The sequence below is a fragment of the Colossoma macropomum genome, unplaced genomic scaffold, assembly GCF_904425465.1.
Source record: "Colossoma macropomum unplaced genomic scaffold, Colossoma_macropomum, whole genome shotgun sequence".
In the NCBI taxonomy this organism is placed as follows: domain Eukaryota; kingdom Metazoa; phylum Chordata; class Actinopteri; order Characiformes; family Serrasalmidae; genus Colossoma; species Colossoma macropomum.
Genome location: NW_023494794.1, coordinates 15,182,035 through 15,202,154, shown reverse-complemented (window position 1 = coordinate 15,202,154; position 20,120 = coordinate 15,182,035). Strand labels below are relative to the sequence as shown.

At 36.3% G+C, this 20,120-nt stretch overlaps 1 protein-coding gene across 1 annotated transcript; it reads right to left on the bottom strand.

Moving 5' to 3' along the window:
• Nucleotides 1-899: 899 nt before the first annotated feature.
• Nucleotides 900-19,756, bottom strand: zgc:158432 (uncharacterized protein LOC555281 homolog). The gene is made up of 10 exons (XM_036580354.1): nucleotides 19,602-19,756; nucleotides 18,574-18,685; nucleotides 17,129-17,296; nucleotides 12,560-12,638; nucleotides 9,109-9,203; nucleotides 7,900-7,965; nucleotides 5,543-5,608; nucleotides 5,358-5,444; nucleotides 4,280-4,415; nucleotides 900-2,815 (listed from the first exon to the last, which is right to left on the bottom strand). The coding sequence occupies exons 1-10, from the start codon at nucleotides 19,663-19,665 to the stop codon at nucleotides 2,726-2,728; spliced, it is 963 nt and encodes a 320-aa protein (XP_036436247.1). The 5' UTR covers nucleotides 19,666-19,756; the 3' UTR covers nucleotides 900-2,725.
• Nucleotides 19,757-20,120: the final 364 nt, after the last annotated feature.

Sequence of the window (20,120 nt, the reverse complement as noted above, 5' to 3'; positions counted from 1 at the left end):
ATTAGAAACAGATTTACCATGGAAAATAAGTATAAAATTAACCTTTTGTTTTTACATCAAACCTGCTGAAATATGTAAGACTATAGTCTTACCTTCATGTCAGTTTTTCGAGGGTTCTGAAATCCTCAGAACTTCCTGCACCAAATACTTAAATCATATTTAATACGTCTCTACATAGTGTATTATATCTAATATATGATAAATTGTTTTTGAAAATACTTTTCAGAACACATCATCAAAAATAAGTATAAAAATCATCTTTTGTTTTTCACCACAATTGCTGAAGTATGTAATACTACAGTCTTACCTTCATGTGAATTTTTGGGCTGCTGTTAAACCCCCTTAAATGTCATGCCAAAACACACAAAACAGTTGCAAAATGTCTTGACGTCTTTTTATCTGCAAATTCTTCTTGAAACACTTTTGCATTGCACATTGCATCAAAATTGGTGAAAACACATAAATCAGTTGTACAATGTCTCCATATAGTGTATTATATCTAATATGGTCTAAATTCTTTTCTGAAACAACGTTTGAATTTTACTCTATAACCATATATGCCCATATATATACCCAAAGTTATCTTTAAAAAAAATATTTTTGTTGAAATAATTGGAAAATGTTCCATCACAGTACCTGAAAAAACTTACTGTCCATATGAAATGTAAAAATTACCTCTATTTACTTTTAATTATGATTATTTCTGCACCAGCATTGCTGAAATATGTAAGACTACAGCGTTACCTTCATGCAAATTTTTGGACCGTTCTTAAATTCCCTTAATGTTCATGCAAAAACACGAACAGTTGTAAAATGTCTTCAGGTAGTATTTTATATCCAGTATGTTATAAATTCTGCTTGATAATTGTTTTTCCAATCACACAACATAACGATCGATATCTATATTTACAGCTTTATTTTTGGAGAGATATCACTTAACAGTTCACAGACGCACTTATCATCTAAAACAAATATAAAAATCATTTCACATATTTCCACATATTTCACATAATTCTACAAACCGAATATGTAAGGCCGTAGTCTTACCTTCATGTGCATAATTGTACTGTTTTTTCACTTTTAATTTCATGAAAAATGACACATTTTTTGAAAAATGTCTTTAAATGGTGTATTATATCCAATGTTTCTTGGAAACATAAATTCAATAGTAAACCATTTTATGTTTATCTTTCCAAAAACTTAGCTTTATTTTTTAGGAAATTGTTGAAAAAATTCACAGCACTTCTTAATTAAATTAAGCATAAAGATCGACCAAATCGGACAATGTTTGAGGGTTTAAAGTCTCGGCTTTGTGTGAAATTTTCAGCCGTTTCAAAATTCTCATTAATTTTGATTAAATTAATTTTCAAAAACAAATAAAATCAAATCAAAATCAATTGAAAAATGATGTACCATTATTACAATCTGACCTAACATGTTAGCAGAAATGTTGAATTGTTTCCATGCAAATTTAGACAATTTTGGCTTCTGGATAAATTTAAGGACACAAAACGTTTATCATTATCATTCTGACAAATATTAGACAGTAATTTGTAACAAAATTGTCTAAATATATAAACCCATATATTTGGATTTTATGTAAACTTTCAGTGATTTTAAAGAGATTAGTGATCAACAAAACCTCTAGGACACAGATGTTTAAGGCCAGTTTTGGCACAAAGTTTAAAAAATAAATAAAACTACAGCTGTACAGATTTCAGAAATGAGTAATTCCAGATTTATCTGTTTCCAACAAATTGTGTCATGCTGTACAATGCATCTAAACTGGTAAATGATATTCTTGAGAGAAAAAAAATTGAAATTTGGAGAAATCAAAAAGATGTAATTAGATGTAAAATGTTTACAAAGCTTAATTAATGCTAATTAATATGTGAATATGAAGAAAAATTACAGATTAATGTTTCAACAATTTCAAAATATTTTTAATTAGATGTTCAGGTAATAAAACCATAAAACAAAGATGTATTTGATACAATACAGTGCAGATACATCTTAATTTTAGGTCATAAATAAATCCACACATTTAGATTGTAAAAGTTTTTGTAATAACCATAAATATATGACAATTAATTTATCAGGATGAATGACAATTTAAACAAGATTACAAAAAATAGAAATGTAGCTGGTTTAAAAATGAAGAAAATCCAAACTGCCCATCAAAAGTTTGGAGCCATCTTTCGTTCTTTTAAAATTTAGAATTTTCTTGCTGTTCTTTTGATTTGATACTTCTTTCCCAAGCTATTGTTAAAAGCTCATTTTTTAACTCTTCCGGCCCTAAAGGTGGTTCAAAAACTGAAAGATTTGAGTGCTGACTTTACAACAAGAGGGCGTGGCCTTTGTCTTTATTCCTAAGCTAGCACTGTTGCTAAGCAGAGATGCTTTATTTTGCACTATATCTAAAAAGAGTTTATTACTCTCAGCTTTTAAAACTGGTGCACATTGACATACACCTGGTGGTCAAACGTGTGAACAGCAGCTATAAATCTACTCTGCCCTGATTTTCTTAATATTGGCAGAAATATTTACGTGTGATGTTCACTCTAAAAAACCAGAGGAGGCTTTAATACAGTAAAACGACAAAAAAGACATGATCATTTATATTAAAAATGTTTTGAAAAGTGAGATGTATGTAAACCTTTGACTAGCAGTACATTTCATATTTACAGTCTGAACGCGTCTGCTTCTCTCTGGGTGACTCTCTTCATTACATGCGGTTGATCTGAGCTCGAGGGAAAGCGCTGCGGTTGCTGTAGTCTGGAGCAGCGTAGGAGGGCACTGAAGATGGACCCATTCTCTGAAGAACCAAAAAAAAAAAAAACTCCATCAGAAACTGGGTGCATAGTAGACAATATCACTGATTTTCTATTTGATAAAATACGGAGTAATACAACAGCTAATATTATCAAATCATTCTCACGAAACTGCCTGAAAACTACCTAATACACATTTTTTAACCTTTAATAAATTTAAATAATGGTTAAATTATAATGGCTTAAAAAAATAAAAATTTGAATGAAAACATTTTGATTAAAACATTTTTTCAACTTTCCCTTTTGCTCTATGTTGTATACTTTATATGTTTTTTATTTATTTATTTTTTTACTGCTTTAATGTTAGCTTAATGGGGGCTATTATCGCAGTCAATACTGGTGACAAAATGTTTAATTTAGTAAGTAATCAGTTAAAATTACTAATACAAGAAAAAATGTCCTTTTTTTGAGAGAAAAAAGCTCTTAAGGCCTTGAAGTAATATATCATTGCTGTCCTAAGAAAAAAAAGCATCTCCAAAATGGTAACTTAAGAGGAAAGGGCAAAAACCTTCTTTACCTTCAATGTTAGTCAATGTAAAGAAATTTTATTTGAAGCTATTTTGGAGCTTCTATTGGCCCAATAACAAAATTTTTACACAGTGTAAAGCACAGCTGCTGAGCTCATAGTATGCAAATGGAGATTCTTTGGACAGCAACAACATATAAAAAATATAGAAAACACAACAAAACTTTGGATTTTTAGTATTTATTTGAAAAGTTCTAAAAGCAGTTCATGAATATATGTATTTCATGCTAGAAAATAATAAATTCAGTTGACACAGGCTTTTAAATTCTATTCCCTAAAAATTGGTAACAGCGTCGCAAAAAATGCTGAATATTTCAGAAAAAAACAGCTCATATAGTCTCTGATTTGACAGATTGAGATGGGACAATAACATCTTCTGAAAGTTGAGCACTTTAATTGACACTTGGTCAAAAAAGGCAAAGAAAGAAGTACATTTTTAAAGAGCTTTCAAGCTGAGAATGAACTCTATTCACAGAAAGAGCCAAATGGTGCTGCTAACTAGGAGGAGCTGGTTAGCATTAGCTTAGCATGATAGCAGCGCTGCTAACCACAGAACAGGTTTGAAGACAAAGACAGTGAAGTCAGGCGGCTGGTGTTAAAGTGACGGAGAGACGAAATTAAACCTGTTCTAAACTGTTATCTGCTGGGCTAAGCTAGCGCTAGCGTTGCTAGCAGAATAAAAGTTCCACCTATCCCACTACAGGCTCAGTTCCAGCTAACTGATCCTCATGTGTAAAGTTTATTTCTAGAATAAAGTTCTAATAAAATAAATAGCCAGAATAGCTATGCCTGAAGATGTCATATAACCTAAAACTAAACATATCACATTTATGAAAAGCATTTACGGTGTCTTAATTATTTACGTCACTGAGTAAATGGTTAATAGTTCAATTATGAAATAATGATTGAGTCGGATGCTCACCCTGTCGTCGTAAGCCTGAGGTGATGAAGGTGGGTTGTAGCTCCTGTACTGATCTGGAGACGGACTGCGCTCTTCATACGGATTCCTGCTTTTAGCGTACGGGTTACTGAGCACCTGACCTGGACCTGCTGTGTAGCTACAAATCACATAAAATACAAAACACAGTACGGCGTCAATCAAATATAAAAAATTATATATATACATATATACAGTTTAATAAATTTATTTTAACAGATTACACATATTAAAGCTATAGATTAATAAAAAAAAATGTAATCCCCTCCCCTCAAATAGAGTCAATCAGTCAACTGAATTTCACTGAAAACATGTTAAAGCATGCGTCTTCTGAAGATGTGAGTGAATTATCTACTACGGTCATCATATCTTCATCAGTACAATGTTTATTTTGAATTCTTTTGAGGCCCAAACATCGAGCCAGACCTTCTTTTAGAGCCTGTGTGTGACGTAAATACACAAAGATGTATGAAGTGGTATGAAAAACTCCCAACACGACCTCTGGCATTTAAAAAATATTAATTAAAGAATTTAAAGTGCCAGTTTGGCTGATCAAAGAGAAAATTATGTTATTAATAGTTTGACTTTGGCTGAGAGGAATTTCTGGAGACGTGCCAGTGTGTTTTCATGTGTTCATCTAGCCCACACAGATAAAACAAAATAATACTAATAATAATAATAATAATACTAATACTACTACTACTAATAATAATAATAACAATAATAATAATAATAAAATAGTAGAATAGACAGTAATAAAATAGTAATAGAATACACATTGGCTAAAAATAAATGTCAAATTAGGGTGGGGAAAAAAAAAAGAATCAAAATTGGTCATAAAAAATGTATAATTGGTTTTGAGGTGAATGCGATGAAATGCAGTTAGCACCATGCTAATTGTTGTACATGAGCTCCCATTACTTGTTAGCTACATTAGCCTCATAGCTCCAGCTCCAAACAAACTTCAGACCCCAAACATGTGTAAAGGTAAAACTGGGTAAATTTGATTTTATACCAAACTACCTTTTTAAATCGAATAGACAACCCAACTGTACTGTATTACCTGTAGGGCTGTTGGGGTCCTCCTAGACCCGGCCTATTAAATGAGCCCCCTGCTCTGGGTGATGATGGTAGAATGCTATCATATGTGCTGCATGCAGATAAAAACAGACAATGCGAAAAACATCCTCATTACAGGGTAAATATAACGTGAGAAGGAATATCTGATGTTTCATGTTTCCCATGTACCTGTTGGGTTGATGAGGCCCTCCCATTGGTGGTCTATCAGCTGTTGGACGCATGCTAGCAGATGAGCTGCAAACAGGAAAACAGTCACAATGAGAATATCTGCATGTGTTTCTAGCAGGAGCTGTGCCAATACAACAATTAATCACTGAATTATTCATTCTATTTTCCTCACACTGATACTTTAAACTCATGCACTGATATGTGCACAAAGGGGCTGCACAACCTCAGATTTTTAAAGTCGAGTCAATGTCAACTGATCGATAATGGCGTCACGAATAAAACCACAGGAGAAGGGAACGCTTTGCAGCAAGCAACTTTAAAAATCTATGACGAAGCTAAACTCCACAGGTCAGTAGAGCATGACAAGCCCTTTCCAACGAGCCCTGGATTGCACTGCTAGCCTTCCGGGAACCAGAGACATGGACCTCGGAATCTCAGAAATTTGTATCCGACTTAGGCGCACCTTAGGTGGCCTTACTGAGATGCTCGTCTGCCACTGAGGTCCGGAGAGCCAATAAATTTAAAGTATAAAATAAGAGTAACTGACTTCAAACATTACAGGATTGCAGAGTGTTACGCCCTCCCCTCCAACCACATAGGACTTTTTATTGTGGTCTTCAGGAAATAGATGATTACGTTCATCATGTGTTAGGCTTAGTATTCATGATGTGAGTTTGGCTTAATTAATTAATGAAGCCAAACTCCATAAGTCAGTAGAGCAAGATGTGTCCTTTCCAACGAGCCCTTGATCACATAACTAGCCTTTAGGAAACCAGAGATACGAAAGCCAGAATCACCAGGCTCCTCACTTGTTGTCTTCTCTGAGGTGTTCATGTTATTAGTGTCATAATCATGAGATCAGTGACTGTCGACATCAAGATTGTCACTGCCGAGCGCTAAAGTTGACTAGTCTGTGTGACCCCTAGCATACATACCCATTGCTATTTTCCAGTTAATGTGGGTGTAGTACTTAAATAATGCCAGTAGGTGGCAGTAGAAAGAAAAGGCCAAAAATCTCATAAGGCTTTTATGAGCTAGTTTAGAGAACCACAATAGGAAAGGACTGTTTGACTCACATGCAAAATCAGAAACTGCTTAGCATGAGCGCGCAATGAAAACAAACAGAGTTCCATCAGGGATGCTGGAAGGTGTTTTTAAGTTGGGGGTGCAGAGATTTTAAGCAATATATTCGTGAACTTTGACATCAAGCAAAATGATTTGCCTTTTTGTTAAGTGATTTTTTTTCTGATAATTTACATCAGAGTGTGATGTGACGTGCCGTAAGGTGACATAATGTGGCGAGAGAGGAAAATATACCCACATAATTGACACATCTAACAGCTGGTGCACACCCTGATTTCTCTGCTCTTCCCCTTCCGGATGAACTTTATGCAATGAGTTGATTGGCATCCAATCAGATTGTTAATGTGTGGTGTGGTAACCAATTGTGTCACGTCCACCATCACACTCGAACACACTCCGAGTGGGAGATGTAATGGTATAAAACAATGATATAAAATGATATAGAAACATTAGGCTGCTTTTGGGCTCAGAAATGTCCTAAAGCTCTGCACACATTTTTCCAATTTGCACCTTAACCTCTGTGTGTTTTAGTGCCGAGCCCCCAAAGCAGCCAGCAGGGGGCGAGGGAAGCGATTCTGTTTGCTTTAATGAAAATACATTGTTAATGTAAATAGTGCACAGCTAAGACAAGTTTTTAAAATATATGAATAATAAAATAAAACTCCACTCTAAAACAGGCAGATATGGATCTTTACTACGTTCATGTCAGAACTTTTTTTTTCTTTTTCTTTTTAGCAGTTGTGTAAATCCAATTCTTAAGTCTAGAGAGGTGTTGCAGCAACCTCAGCACCCCCACTTCCTCCAGAACTCAGCATGAATGTTCATGATAGCATGAATGTTCATGAATGAACAGTCACTGAGTTCCCCTTCACACTAATAAAAACAGTGCACAGAAGCGCAGACAACCCGAGCCAGTTTAAATAGTTAGTGAGAGGTAAGATTCTGAGCACTGTGGTGATTTTAGAGTGCAGTTTACGTCAGACAGTCTGTCTTTGCACTTCTGTGTGAAATACAACAAAAACTCTCCTGCACATCTCACATCTTAAACTGCGGCTCCTATTTTCAAACTACTAACACAAGACTTTCTGTAGACGTCTAGAACACAAGTCTTTTTTTTTTTTAATATGGTAATGACGCCTAGTTGACTAGTAAAAATGAATAACACCTCATATATACAATACATTGAAAATTTGATGATGGAAACTGAAGTGCTGATGATTGTGCTAAGACAGAGTGTGTGAGACAGATTTGTCTGAAGAACGTTTTCTGTGTACCTGTAGGGCGGCCGAGCGTCTCCCATTGATGGTTTCTCAGCAAAAGGACGTGAGTTATCTTGAATGCTGAACACAAAGAGAAAAACACAGTATGAGGGAATATACATGCATCAGCAACAACCTCTGCAACTCTAAGGCTTGACTTATAGTCAAAACACAATATGCAGATTACTGTATATTAAGAAATCTACTTAAAAAAAGAAAATTTTAAAAATCTGTCCAGGACCTCAGAGAGTCAAGGACTCAGGGATTCAAGGATTCGGGTTTCAGGGACTCAGGGACAAGGGGACCTTCAGCTGTTCTGTGAACAAGGGAAATTCAGGAACTCCTGGGACTCTAAGACCTCAGGAATTCAGGGACTTGGGATTTAGAGATTTAGAAATTCAGGATTCAGGAACTCAAGGAGCTCATGAGTCTCGGGGACCTAAGGGGTCAAGGATGCAAGAATTTAGGATTCAGGGACTTAAGGATTCACAGAAGTAAGGGAAAGGGGGGAACACAGGAAACCTGGGAACTCTGTAAATTCAAGGACTCAGGGATTCCAAGATCTCAGTAACTGATGGACCTCAGAGACTCAAGGGCCCAGGAATTAAAGGATTGAGGATTAAAGTATTCAGGGACTCCATGACATCGAGATCTTGTGCTACTCTGTGAACTGGGGAATCTTAGGGACCTCTGTGACTCTAGGACCTCAGGAATTCAGAGACTCAGGGTTTAGAGACTCAGAATTCAGGAACTCAAGGAACTTATGGATCTCGGGAACCTAAGGAGCTCAAAGATGCAAGCATCCAGGATTCAGGGGCTTGAGGACTCACAGAAATAAGGGAAATGGGGGAACTCAAGGACCTCAACTTTTTTGACACCTCAGAGAAGTCAGGGACCTCAGAGAACTCAAGGACTAACGCTGCGTTTACACTGCTCCAGCAGGTCAATACTCCGCATTGGTTCTGTCAGGCTCATGATGAGTCTGGTGTGTCGAGTTTGGGGGATGCAATGCATCACAAAGTTGAGAGGAGCTGAACTTCATGCTAATGAATCAATGAGTCAACGTGAAGCATTTACCTGATCAGGAGGCAGCTGACGTTTGCAGTTCAAGGTATGAAACATTGGTTCTTTTTTCAAATGTTCCTGCGCAACATGGAAGACCAGTCGCAAAAGCCAATACACTTTAACACAACTTTTTACCTCCATCTGCAGGTCAGTGCTCACCTGTACGGGCGTGAGGATGCAGTTGGCGCAGTAAATCCACCTTGTGGTGGGCTCGGATCAGGAGGATGACCATTAGGATGACCTTTAGGACGAGCCTTAGAGAGAAAGAGAGAGAAACAGAAAGAAACAAACAAAAATATGACAATTCTGATACATAATGTAGTCACAGCTAAGAATTTTGCAAAACACAACTTTACAATAAATGCAAAAACATATTTATTATTATTATTATTAATAATAATAATAATAATAATAATAATAATATTTAATAGAACATCTTCCGCAAACAAAGCAGCTCAAAGTGTCCTACAATTGAAAAGTAAAATTAAATAATAAAAACAAAAGCACAATCGGAACAGAAAGAATAAAACTCAAATGAATGATAACAGTATTTTAGTTAATAACTGGGTTAAAATATACATTTTCAAATGATTATTAAACATATAAACTGAACCTGAAAGCAGAATAGAAACAAAATAAGGAAACCTAATACGATCGAACAAAAAAATAAGTAGTAGAAGGTGACGAGTTCCACAATTTAGAGGCATAAAAACAGAAGCAAGCCACTCCACTGTGTCTGTAGTGTGGAGAAGGACAGAATCTGCTGATCTAATGTCATGTGTTGGAACACAAACTGAGGCACACAGGAGCTTTAAGGCCATTTAGGGCTTTAAAACCAATATAAGAATGTAAAATCTATCCTGGAATATCCAGACAGCCAGTTTCTAAACATCTCTCTGTGTTGTTTTTGTTAGGATTCGTGCTGCTGCATTTTGTACAAGGTATAGAGAACGTATAGTTTTCTTAGGAAGCCCAGTACAATAATCAATTCTACTTATCACCTTAGAAACATCAACAAGATCAGAGATTTTCTGACTAAAGCAGACCTGGAGAAACTCATCCACGCCTTTATTTATAGCAGGATTGATCACTGTAATGGTCTCCTAACTGAACTCCCAAAAAAGACAAACAGCTTCAGCTGGTTCAGAGTCTTACTAGGAGTAAAGAAGGAAGCCCGCCCCCCCTTCTTAAATCCTTACACTGCCTACCAGTCTGTTCTGAATAGACTTTAAGGTGCTATTACTGCTTTATAAATGTCTTAATGGTGCAGGATCAGAACTCTCAGATCATTAGGAACTGGTCAGTTAGTCCTGCGGAAGGTGTAGACTAAACATGGAGAAGCAGTGTTTCGCTACTATGCTGCTCTTAAATGGAACCAGTTGACAGAGAGCATTAGAAGAGCCCCGACACTGGACACTTTTAAATCTGGTCTAAAAACGTTCCTATTAGAGCAGCTTTCAGCTCAGTTTAAACTTTGTTAGTGTTTCTAGCCCTTCTGCTTTATCATGGCACTTTATTATCCTAAATTAATCTTTAATTTTAAATTTAATGATTCTTCTCTTTTAAAATCTACTGTTTTAATCTTGTTTTTAGTTTCTATTCTCCTTCACTTTACTAGCTGCACAAGGATGACCAGGCTATAAATACCTGCAGGGTGTGTGACGGATTCGTAGATTGAGAAAAGGTGGTACAGTGCAGTGAATGTCTCATTCGATGAGTGGAAAATAGGTTGCAAGGCAGATGTTAATGACTGGCAAAAAGGAGTGATTGCAATTGGGTGAGTCAAAGGCCACAGTGTGAAAGTAGCAGCTGAATTTGCAGGTGTATCGAAGTGCACAGTCATATGAGTCGACCAGCAGTGACAAAAATCCCATCTACAGGAAATTCTCGTTAGAATTGTGGCCGAAAGGTGATAGCAATATTCCTCAGATGACAGAATGCACACCTAACATTATTTAAACAAGGGATAAAACAAAGATGAGAACCAAAAATGACACCTAGATTCTGTAATTCAGATTAAACATATGATGCCAAAGGATCGAATTTCTCACAAGTTTCAGTGCCAAGAATCAAGAATTTCAGTTTTGTCCTGAATCAGCTGCAGACATTTTTTTGACATTCGTTTGGAGACGTCTGACACAATTTGTTAGCTTATCAACTAGGGGTGCAACGATTATTCGACTTAGTCGACTAAAATCAACGAACAAATTAGTTGACAACTAATTTAGTAGTCGATTAGCTGGTGATGTCATTACGCGTCTGTCTCGTGCTCACTAGAAACGTTTTGACATTACCGCTCACTGGAGAGTTAACAACAGCGCAATGGCAGCCTCAAGAACAAAAGTGTGGGAGCTAAACTCTGTCAGTTGTGCTAGTTAGCTAATGTTAAATTCCATCCTACTTCATGTTCTGAGCTGAGCTGTAATATTTTCTATTTCCAAATTGGCCCGTTGAAATGAAGCGTTTACACAAAATTGTTCACATTTAACTGTTCATAGAGAAGTTTGCCACAACATTCTCCACTTTCCCATCTGCTCCGTCAGAGCGCATCTCCTTGGTTATAAATTTTGACAGGAAAAATATATTGGAGCTTTATTTTTTTATCTTCTGTATCAGCAGGAATGTTAATTAAAACAGTGAATTCTTGAATGTTATTCATCTTTATTGTCTTCATTGTGAGTTAGCAAATGCACAAAATAACCTCCTACATAACCAACTACATAAAAGTTATTTGGTAATGTAGAGATTCATAATCTGAATAATCTATTATTCGTTTCAGTAAGTGATAGATTATTTGACTATGAAATTAGTCGTTTGTTGCAGAGTCTTGACCTTCAGAGTGAAGAGAAATGTGTAATTGTGTGTCATCAGCATAGCTACGAAAGTTTACCATGTGTTTACCTGTAATCATTACAGATTTTATTACAGATTATTACAGATTTTATATTCAGGAATTGCGTCTTCTTTGTGTCTCTCTCTACTTTATGGGACTTGAATAACTGTTTAATCATTAGATGGGTTTACAGTGCTGTGGTTTTCCCGTATGATTGGCAATGTCATTATAGAGCAACAGGAGAAATCAGGGGTGTGGCTGAGTGGAAAGATGGACGAATGGATAAAAGAATATAAAAAAAATGCGTCGGAGGCAGAATCAGCGGATTACAGAACAGGACGAGGAAACTGATGGTAGCACAGTTTTGTGTTTTCCCGCTGTAAAATACTAATGAAACAATTAAAGAATGAGTATAAATGAACATGTAGAAAAAAATGTTGGAGTAGTGTGGATGGTAAGATAAAAGAAACACCGAGCACATTTGGAGCAATTGAATTTCAAATTAACAGAGTAAGTGCTTAATTTTTTGTTTTGGAGCATAAAAATCAACAAAAGGTTTGAAATAGTAGTGAATTCAGACTGCAGGTTATAGTGGGCAGGCATGGAGAATGGCTGTGTGAAACACTACTTACTAATTAACATGACAGACTAAATTATTTGCATATATTTTGCATATGTATCTATTTACATGCCGTTAGTGGCCTTTGTTGGCTGTGCTGAGGGAACGTCAGACTACGTGAACAACTCAATGTTATATATAATTAAACAATGACTTACATTCACATCAGATGCAAAAACTATTCCAGGGAACATGGTCTCCTCTGTCGTAGGGGAACTGGACTGCTGTTTGTTTCCTCTGTAAAACAAACAAAAACGAACAAACACACTGTGAGTAACTACAGAAGGTAGAACATCAAACGTTTGGGGACGTAGAACTTTTCAGAATATAATTTATCATCCCTCATATAATAAAGTCACATGTATTTCACAGGTGAAGTATGTACAAAACGTGATCACATATAATATGTGGATAATGTGATCACATCTGACATGTCATGCCTTAAAACATGTGATTATACTTTTTTCACATGAAAACACATTTTTCTCCAATTTACATTTTTTTGTGATAACATGTTTTTTTTGTAGTAACACATTTTTCCAATGTGATAAAACATTTATCTCCAATGGAAGGACACTTTTTCTCCATTTTAATGTTTTTTTTAATGTAATAACACTTTTTCCAGTTTAACTGGAAACAACATTTTGAAGAAACCAATAATATTTGTAAATATAATGTTGATGAAATGGTAAAATAGTGATTACTAAAATAATACTTTTTCTGTAGGGCTATTGTGTCTCACAACATCCTGAATGTAACATGAACAGATTTAATAAATTATCAAAACTATCGTAAAACAGTGTCTCAGACATCTTGCAGCCCATTTAGCATATTCATACCATTTCATGTAATTACTTTCTGTGAGAGAAAGTTTTGTATTGGAGGGTTAAAGATCAACATTTGCAGGCCAAAAAGACAAAAGGGTCTTTACAGTCTATAGTATAACAGTAAACTATGTTTTGTTACTAATAGATAACTTAAAAATCCAGCTAGGTGAGAATAGGAGGTGAGGAGGTTTATCTAGAACAGATCATTTCACACCAAACCACTCTGAAAGACTCTGTTTACAAAATTCTCAACCATTTAACTACGCAGAAATTTTGAAACGCTGGTGAAGTTGCTCCTTCTAACCCTTGTCACCCTCGTCATTATCAGCTGACGGTCAGGGACGCAGTTTAGCTGCTTCAAGCATTTCTTATCAGTAACTCTGTTCAGAAAGCTGATAATAAGTTCCTCCACTCAGAGAGCCCTTCTGTTCTACAGTGAACGGAACCGAGTTTTCAGACACTTTTGTTTTTATGCATCCAAACATGCACTTCAGATTTACAAACATAATAAATTTTGACTTTGCACTTGCAAATATAAACAAAAATATACACGCTTAAAAAAGACGGTTCTTCAGGGTTTCTTTAGTAAAGAAAATGGTTCTATATAGAACCATGAACACTCAAAGAACCATTTGCTTGATACAAAGGCCCTTCGTGTGGTGTAATCGTTCTTCAGATTGATAGAGAACCTTTTTGAAAAGGGTTCTATATAGCACCAAAAAGGTTCTTCTATCCTTACAAGCTTGACATCGTAAAAATGGAAGAACAACGGGCTGTTTGAGCTGGGTCAGTGACCAGCAGGTACATTTCACACTCGTCTCATGTCTCGTTTCTGGCTAACCTCTTTATTTCTCTAGCGAGGCCAAAAGCACTACCAGCTACGCTGTACTTTAAGTAGCCAAGCCTACCAGACTTAATGACCATGCAAGGTAAGCTCAGTGGATCTCCGGCTGATATATACCATGTAAAACTGACCCCTACCAAAGTGAACTTCAGTTAGATAACTAATTTCCCTGGCTAAATAAATGTCTTTATAATCATTAACTCATTTGATTTCGAGCTAAATGTAATGAAATGGAGAACGATGTTCACCTAATCATGATGTGCAATGCATTGTGTGTTATGATAAGATGCTAAACCACTCTTTACAAATGAAACTGATGAAAATTAAACCCAAATGTTAAGAAGAGCCATTTTGTCCTTTCAACAAAAATCAAACCACCTTGGGAGCTTGGGAAACCTTGGGATCTCGCCTGATCTGTCTCAGTATGTGCTAATTTACTAGTACAGGCTAAAAATATAATATAATCGAAAACACAGACTTACTTTGCTCTGCTTTAAGCTTTAGCTCAGATATAGATGCTTTTCTCGCATCTCCAGCAGGAAACTTTTCCTCAAAAGTAGAACAGTTTCTTGTAAAATGTCTCAACATTTTACTTTTTACGAGGTTGAAGTTGCTTTTCATTCACCGGCTTCTTGGTTGAATTTTCCCGTTCCACCTTAAATGGTGCCTGAGGTGCCAGAATGTGACTGCTGCACCATTTAAGGTGGAACAGGAAAATTTGAAGACGAAGCTGGCGAACGAGAAACTTCAGCTTTGCTGCTTTTTAGTGTTTGTCAGTTTCTCGTTGCAGATTAAACGTATCAGGAAACCAGCTGGAGTGATTATAAACACAAATAAGTCCATTTGTCTCCAAATTATCGATGTTCCCCTTAAATTTCTCTCTTTGCCGTTTTGTAGCTATTAGCTAGGCGAGACTGTTGTCTGTGTTGCTATGGTGACCAGCAGTCTGCGCTGATCTTCAGGGTTAAAGGGTGAATTAGCAGTTCGACATTAACTCCAGAGTTTCAGCCCATTTACTGTTAAACTGTGTTGAACGATCAGCAGAGCTTTATTTTACTGTAAAGGAGGATTATTTTACTTTTACCTACAAATCTGATTCTGCTGTGGAGCCGCAACAGGACAGTAAAAGAGCCGCATGTTGCTGACCGCTGGAATACAGGGTGATGGAGAAGTCAAAACAAAATATGTAGGCTCTAAAACTATGGAATGATAATGTTCTGAGCAAAATGACAGATCCGTTCTCTGAGGTCAGATTATTAAACCTGGTGCAGAAATCCGCAAATTCACTCACAGTAATTCCGTCTAAACTGTATTTTAACTTACTAGATAATAGGGGTGCGGGAAAAAACTCGATTCTTAGATGCATCGCGATGCGGACGTGAACGATTCTGAATCGATTCATAAATGTTAAAAATCGATTTTCTAAATATTTAATTTATAACGTAATGTTGAGGGAACGCAAAAGGTGGAACTGGAAGTGGGAAAGTGCAGCGCCCGGACAGTCAGTGGCGGCACATAACAAAAACACCACTGGATGAGCGAGAAATCCGACCAGCTCCCTCTGCATTAAAGCCAGGTTAGGTCAGGAGTCACAACACAAATGATAAGAAGAGCCATTTTGTCTTTTTAACAAAAATCAAACCACCTTGGGAGCCACAACATTTAATGTCCAGTATGCCTCAGTATGTGTTAATGTCGCAGTTTAGGCTAAACAATATGAACGAGAGCGCAGATTTACTTCGCTCTGCTTTAAGCTTCAGCTACAGCCGCTTTCCTCCCATCTCCGCCAGAAAACCTTCCTTCAAAACTAGAAGAGTTTCTTGTAAAATGTCTCAGCGTCCGGCTGTTTTACGAGGCTGAAGTCGCTTCTCATTTGCTTCTCGTTCTAATTTTCCCGTTCCACCTTAAATTCTGCCTCAGGCGCCAAATGTAACTGCTGCAAGATTTAAGGTGGAACGGGAAAATTCGAAAGAGAAGCGAGTTCATTTTCGCAACTTTTTAGAGAAAGACAGTCTCTCAGCAGATTAAACCAACCGCGCTGCTTATAAATGCGAATAAGTCTCCAAATGTTCGTCTGAATCTCTGTTTTTTCGTTCGCTACTGGCGAGGCCAGACTTCGGGGCTATGTGACCTGCTGTCTGCTGTCTGTTCTCAGTCGTTGAGAACCAGGGCTTTCGCGCTATGCTGCCCACTTTGGAGCCGAGATTCAGCGTCCAGTCTCGAATGGCAGCAGCGTCTCTGAATGAGCCTTCTAGTTCACTTGCCACATCACCTCCATTTGATTTATTAATAAAAGATATTTTAGATATTTAAAGCAAAGTATTCTTCCTACTGTCTAAAAACTTGGTAGTTTTAAAGCAAAGTATTTGTAATGATCCGTAATGCATTTACATTGTGGATCATTACAAATACTTTGCTTTAAAACCACCAAGTTTTTAGACAGTAGGAAGATAGAAATCCTGTATAGAGAAAAAAAGATGCATCGATAATCGTTTTATATTCGCATCGCAGCCCTCTGAATCGTAATCGAATCGAATCGTGAGGTGCCTAAAGATTCCCACCCCTACTAGATAATAATATTTAAATATTAAACTAATATTTAGATACTGTAGGTCTTTTTTCCTCTCAGAACAGCTATCCATATGTTAAATTAGCTACTGATAAAATTTACTATTATGGGATTTTCAAACGTATCACAGTATCACGCTATCAGTTGTTAAAGGTTAACACTGATGAAGCTAATGGACTCGCGCTTTCCTGAGTTTCCTTATTTTTATGGATTTTAAGCAAATGTAAACCATCAAGGACTGAACACCATGAGTGAAATGCACAATATTAAATGGTCGTTATCTATCAAACATACATTAAATATCACTGAAACAGGAAGTAGTACGTCAGTATCACGTCAGTATGTGTACAATGTGCACAAACCCTGAAACCTAATTTTTCTGTGGTTTGACAAACTCAGAAAACTGCTTACACAAACTTTTAATAACATCCTAATGTTACAGGTCATCAACAGTGTATGAAATCAATCAGAGGGGTGCGTTTCTCACCCGCTGCTCTCACTGGATTTCTGACAGGTGTGTATGATGTGGACGGTCACTCCCACCACCAGAGCCAGAGTGATTCCAGGAAGAGAGGCCACAAGGGCGAAGGTCAGCGTCGTCCACTTCTGATTACAGTCCTCGCCCAGATAGAACTCATCTTTAAAGTTATTACACCTGCAGACAGACAGACACTGTTAACTTCCACAAAACAGTGCAGTTTACTGAAAATGTCGTATAGTTCATACAGAACTGTGGAAAAGTCCATCCTTCATCTATTCAAAGTCCAGTCAAAGCAGCTGTCCAAAAAACTGACTAAAAGCTACAGAGAAAATGTGATTCCTAACAACCACCTGGAAGACCTGGTCGACCCCAAAACTGCCCCCATCAGATAAACAGCACTTAAAGCTTTCATCTTTGAGAGAGAGGAGAAAATCAAGCTGCTTCAGATCTGAAAACATCCACAGGTGTTTCTGTCCATCCTTCCACTGTGAGAAGATGACTCAGCGCTGTGGGTCTGAAAGGATGTGTAGCTGATCAAGAAGAACCTCACTGAGAAAAGGAGACGGACACATCAAACAAAGAAGCTGAACGATGGACTGACCACCCCAGAGTCCAGACCTCAACACCACTGAATGTGTTTGATTACTAAACAAAATGATCAACCAGCTTCTAAGACTGAACTTTGGAGGCGAGTCTGCAGATTCTTTGAGGAACTGAAAGTGAGTCTCCTGAAAAGAATAGAAGCTGGAGTAAAGGTAGAGTGTGACTCACTGACTCACACAGCTGAGATTATCAATACATTAATTAATTAGTTATTATTTATCTTAATTCAGTTTGGTTGTTGAGGCTTCTGTGTGATTTCCTGTTACTATTAAATGTGTTTTCTGGCTCTTTTGAGTGAACATCTATCTATATATCTATCTCTCTCTCTCTCTATGTATATATATCTATATATATATATATATATATATATATATATATATATATATACACACGAGATATTAATGGGACTAATTGCTGATCAACTGAAGACATCCATACAACATCATTCATATACATTTTTATTATTGATTAGCTACCATAAGTGACTGATTATGGATCAACTATAGTAAAGTATTCAGGAAACAAGATGTTGATTATAGCACACCTGTACTAAGAACCTGGTTATGGATCACCTGCAGTAGGTTACTGATTATTGATTATGTGCAGTAAGGTAGTGATTGATTACCTGCCCTAAATGACGTTTATGGATTACCTTCTGTAAGGCACTGATGAGAGATCATCTGCAGCAGGGGACTGTTTATTGATTACCTACAGTAAGGTACAGATTACTGATCATCTGCAATAGGAGACTCGCTATTAATTACCTGTACTAGGGTATTGATTATTGATCATCTGCAGTAAGAGACTGGTTACTGATCACCTGCAATAACGTAGTGGTTATTGATTACCTGCAGAAAGGCTTCTCTGATTTGCAGAAGCACGCGCTGACGTTTAAATTACAGTTCCAGGAATTAGAGTCTTTGCAGGGATCAAAGTCCATGACTCCTGTGCAGAGATCCGCTGCAGAACAAACACAGCACCAGCATTAACGTTCAGTCCATTTACTGCATTATTCACACTAATGAACACATTAATACTCCCTAAACCTGCTTACATTTCAAAATATAGACTTTCCATTTTACATTATTCAGATCAGATAATAATAAACAAGTACGCCACCATTCATAAGTTCGGAATCACTGTTTTCAATGATATAATGTCAATTTTGATGCAAATATGGTTAAAATGATGTTTAAATTTTTTTATGGTTATTTTGTGATAAAAGATTACTATAAAAAGATCATTGTTATTATATTTATTACTTAATAATATTTGCTTGTTTTTTTTTACCATGTCATAGCTTTTGTTGTCCTTTATACTGTGAATAAACCAAGTGTTTACACTGTACAAGTTATCACTAAATAACAATTATTAATATGACAAGTGATTCCAAATGTGTCAGATTATCCACATTGGCTAATTTTAAAGACATAAACAGATCCATAAACTACATCTAAAACAAGAATGATGCATAGAACAATATAAAAACAAGATATAAAATAAAGCTGAAATAGAAGACAGAATAAGGCCACACATAGAATTTAACTGAAAAAGAATGATATACATAGTGCATAATGTACTACATGCTAATCTACTTAGTAGATTTCCAACTGTTTTCAGCTAACCTACAGTTATAGATTATAGTTATAGGTTATTTACTATTAAATACATATTACTTAGTATTTAAATGTACAGATGTAATGAAATCTGAAAATACAAGACAAATACAAATGGTTTAAGTTATTTGAGAATACTTAAGTATGCTAAGTTGAGAAGTATGAGTTAGCCAGTTAGCTGATCAATTAAAGTTAAATTATTGAACTAGTTATGAATTAATAAATTGGATTTTTTCCCTAATACACATGGCCACACTCACCCATCTGTCCATCTACAGTAAAAATAAACACAGCAAAGAAACACAGATGCAGAAAGAGCTTCATCCTGTAAATGGACACTGACACAGAGAACCCGGTTCTGAAACAGACACGGCTTGGAACGTTAGTCTGAGAGAGACGGAGTCATAAACACGCCCTGAAACGGTGATAAAGACCACTCTGAGCTGGAGACGGTGTTCACTTCCTGATACAAACTCACTGCCCCGGAATTTAACAGAAAAACAGATTTTTTCCTTATTTCCTCATATAAAAATAAATCAATAAATAATTTTTTTTATACTGAAAATGTTAGATTTACAATAATAATAATAATAATAATAATAATAGTTGTAGTAATTATTCAAATACTAGTGCATTAGAAAGATAAATTATGGTCTAAATGAAACACTGAACTTATACAAACTTTACAACACAATTTCTAAACACAGAAAATTCTACAATTTATACACCTGTAATTTTCAGTAAGAAGGTCAACAGAGCATAAGTTCAACATCCTCTGC

Excerpts from the sequence above, each read along its gene's own strand:
- zgc:158432 (XM_036580354.1), bottom strand. The coding sequence starts at position 19,665 with ATGAAGCTCTTTCTGCATCTGTGTTTCTTTGCTGTGTTTATTTTTACT. Across the intron at positions 12,639-17,128 it reads AAATCCAGTGAGAGCAGCGG|AGGAAACAAACAGCAGTCCA; the intron begins GTGAGAAACGCA and ends TTTGTTTTACAG. Across the intron at positions 9,204-12,559 it reads TTTTTGCATCTGATGTGAAT|GCTCGTCCTAAAGGTCATCC; the intron begins GTAAGTCATTGT and ends TTTCTCTCTAAG.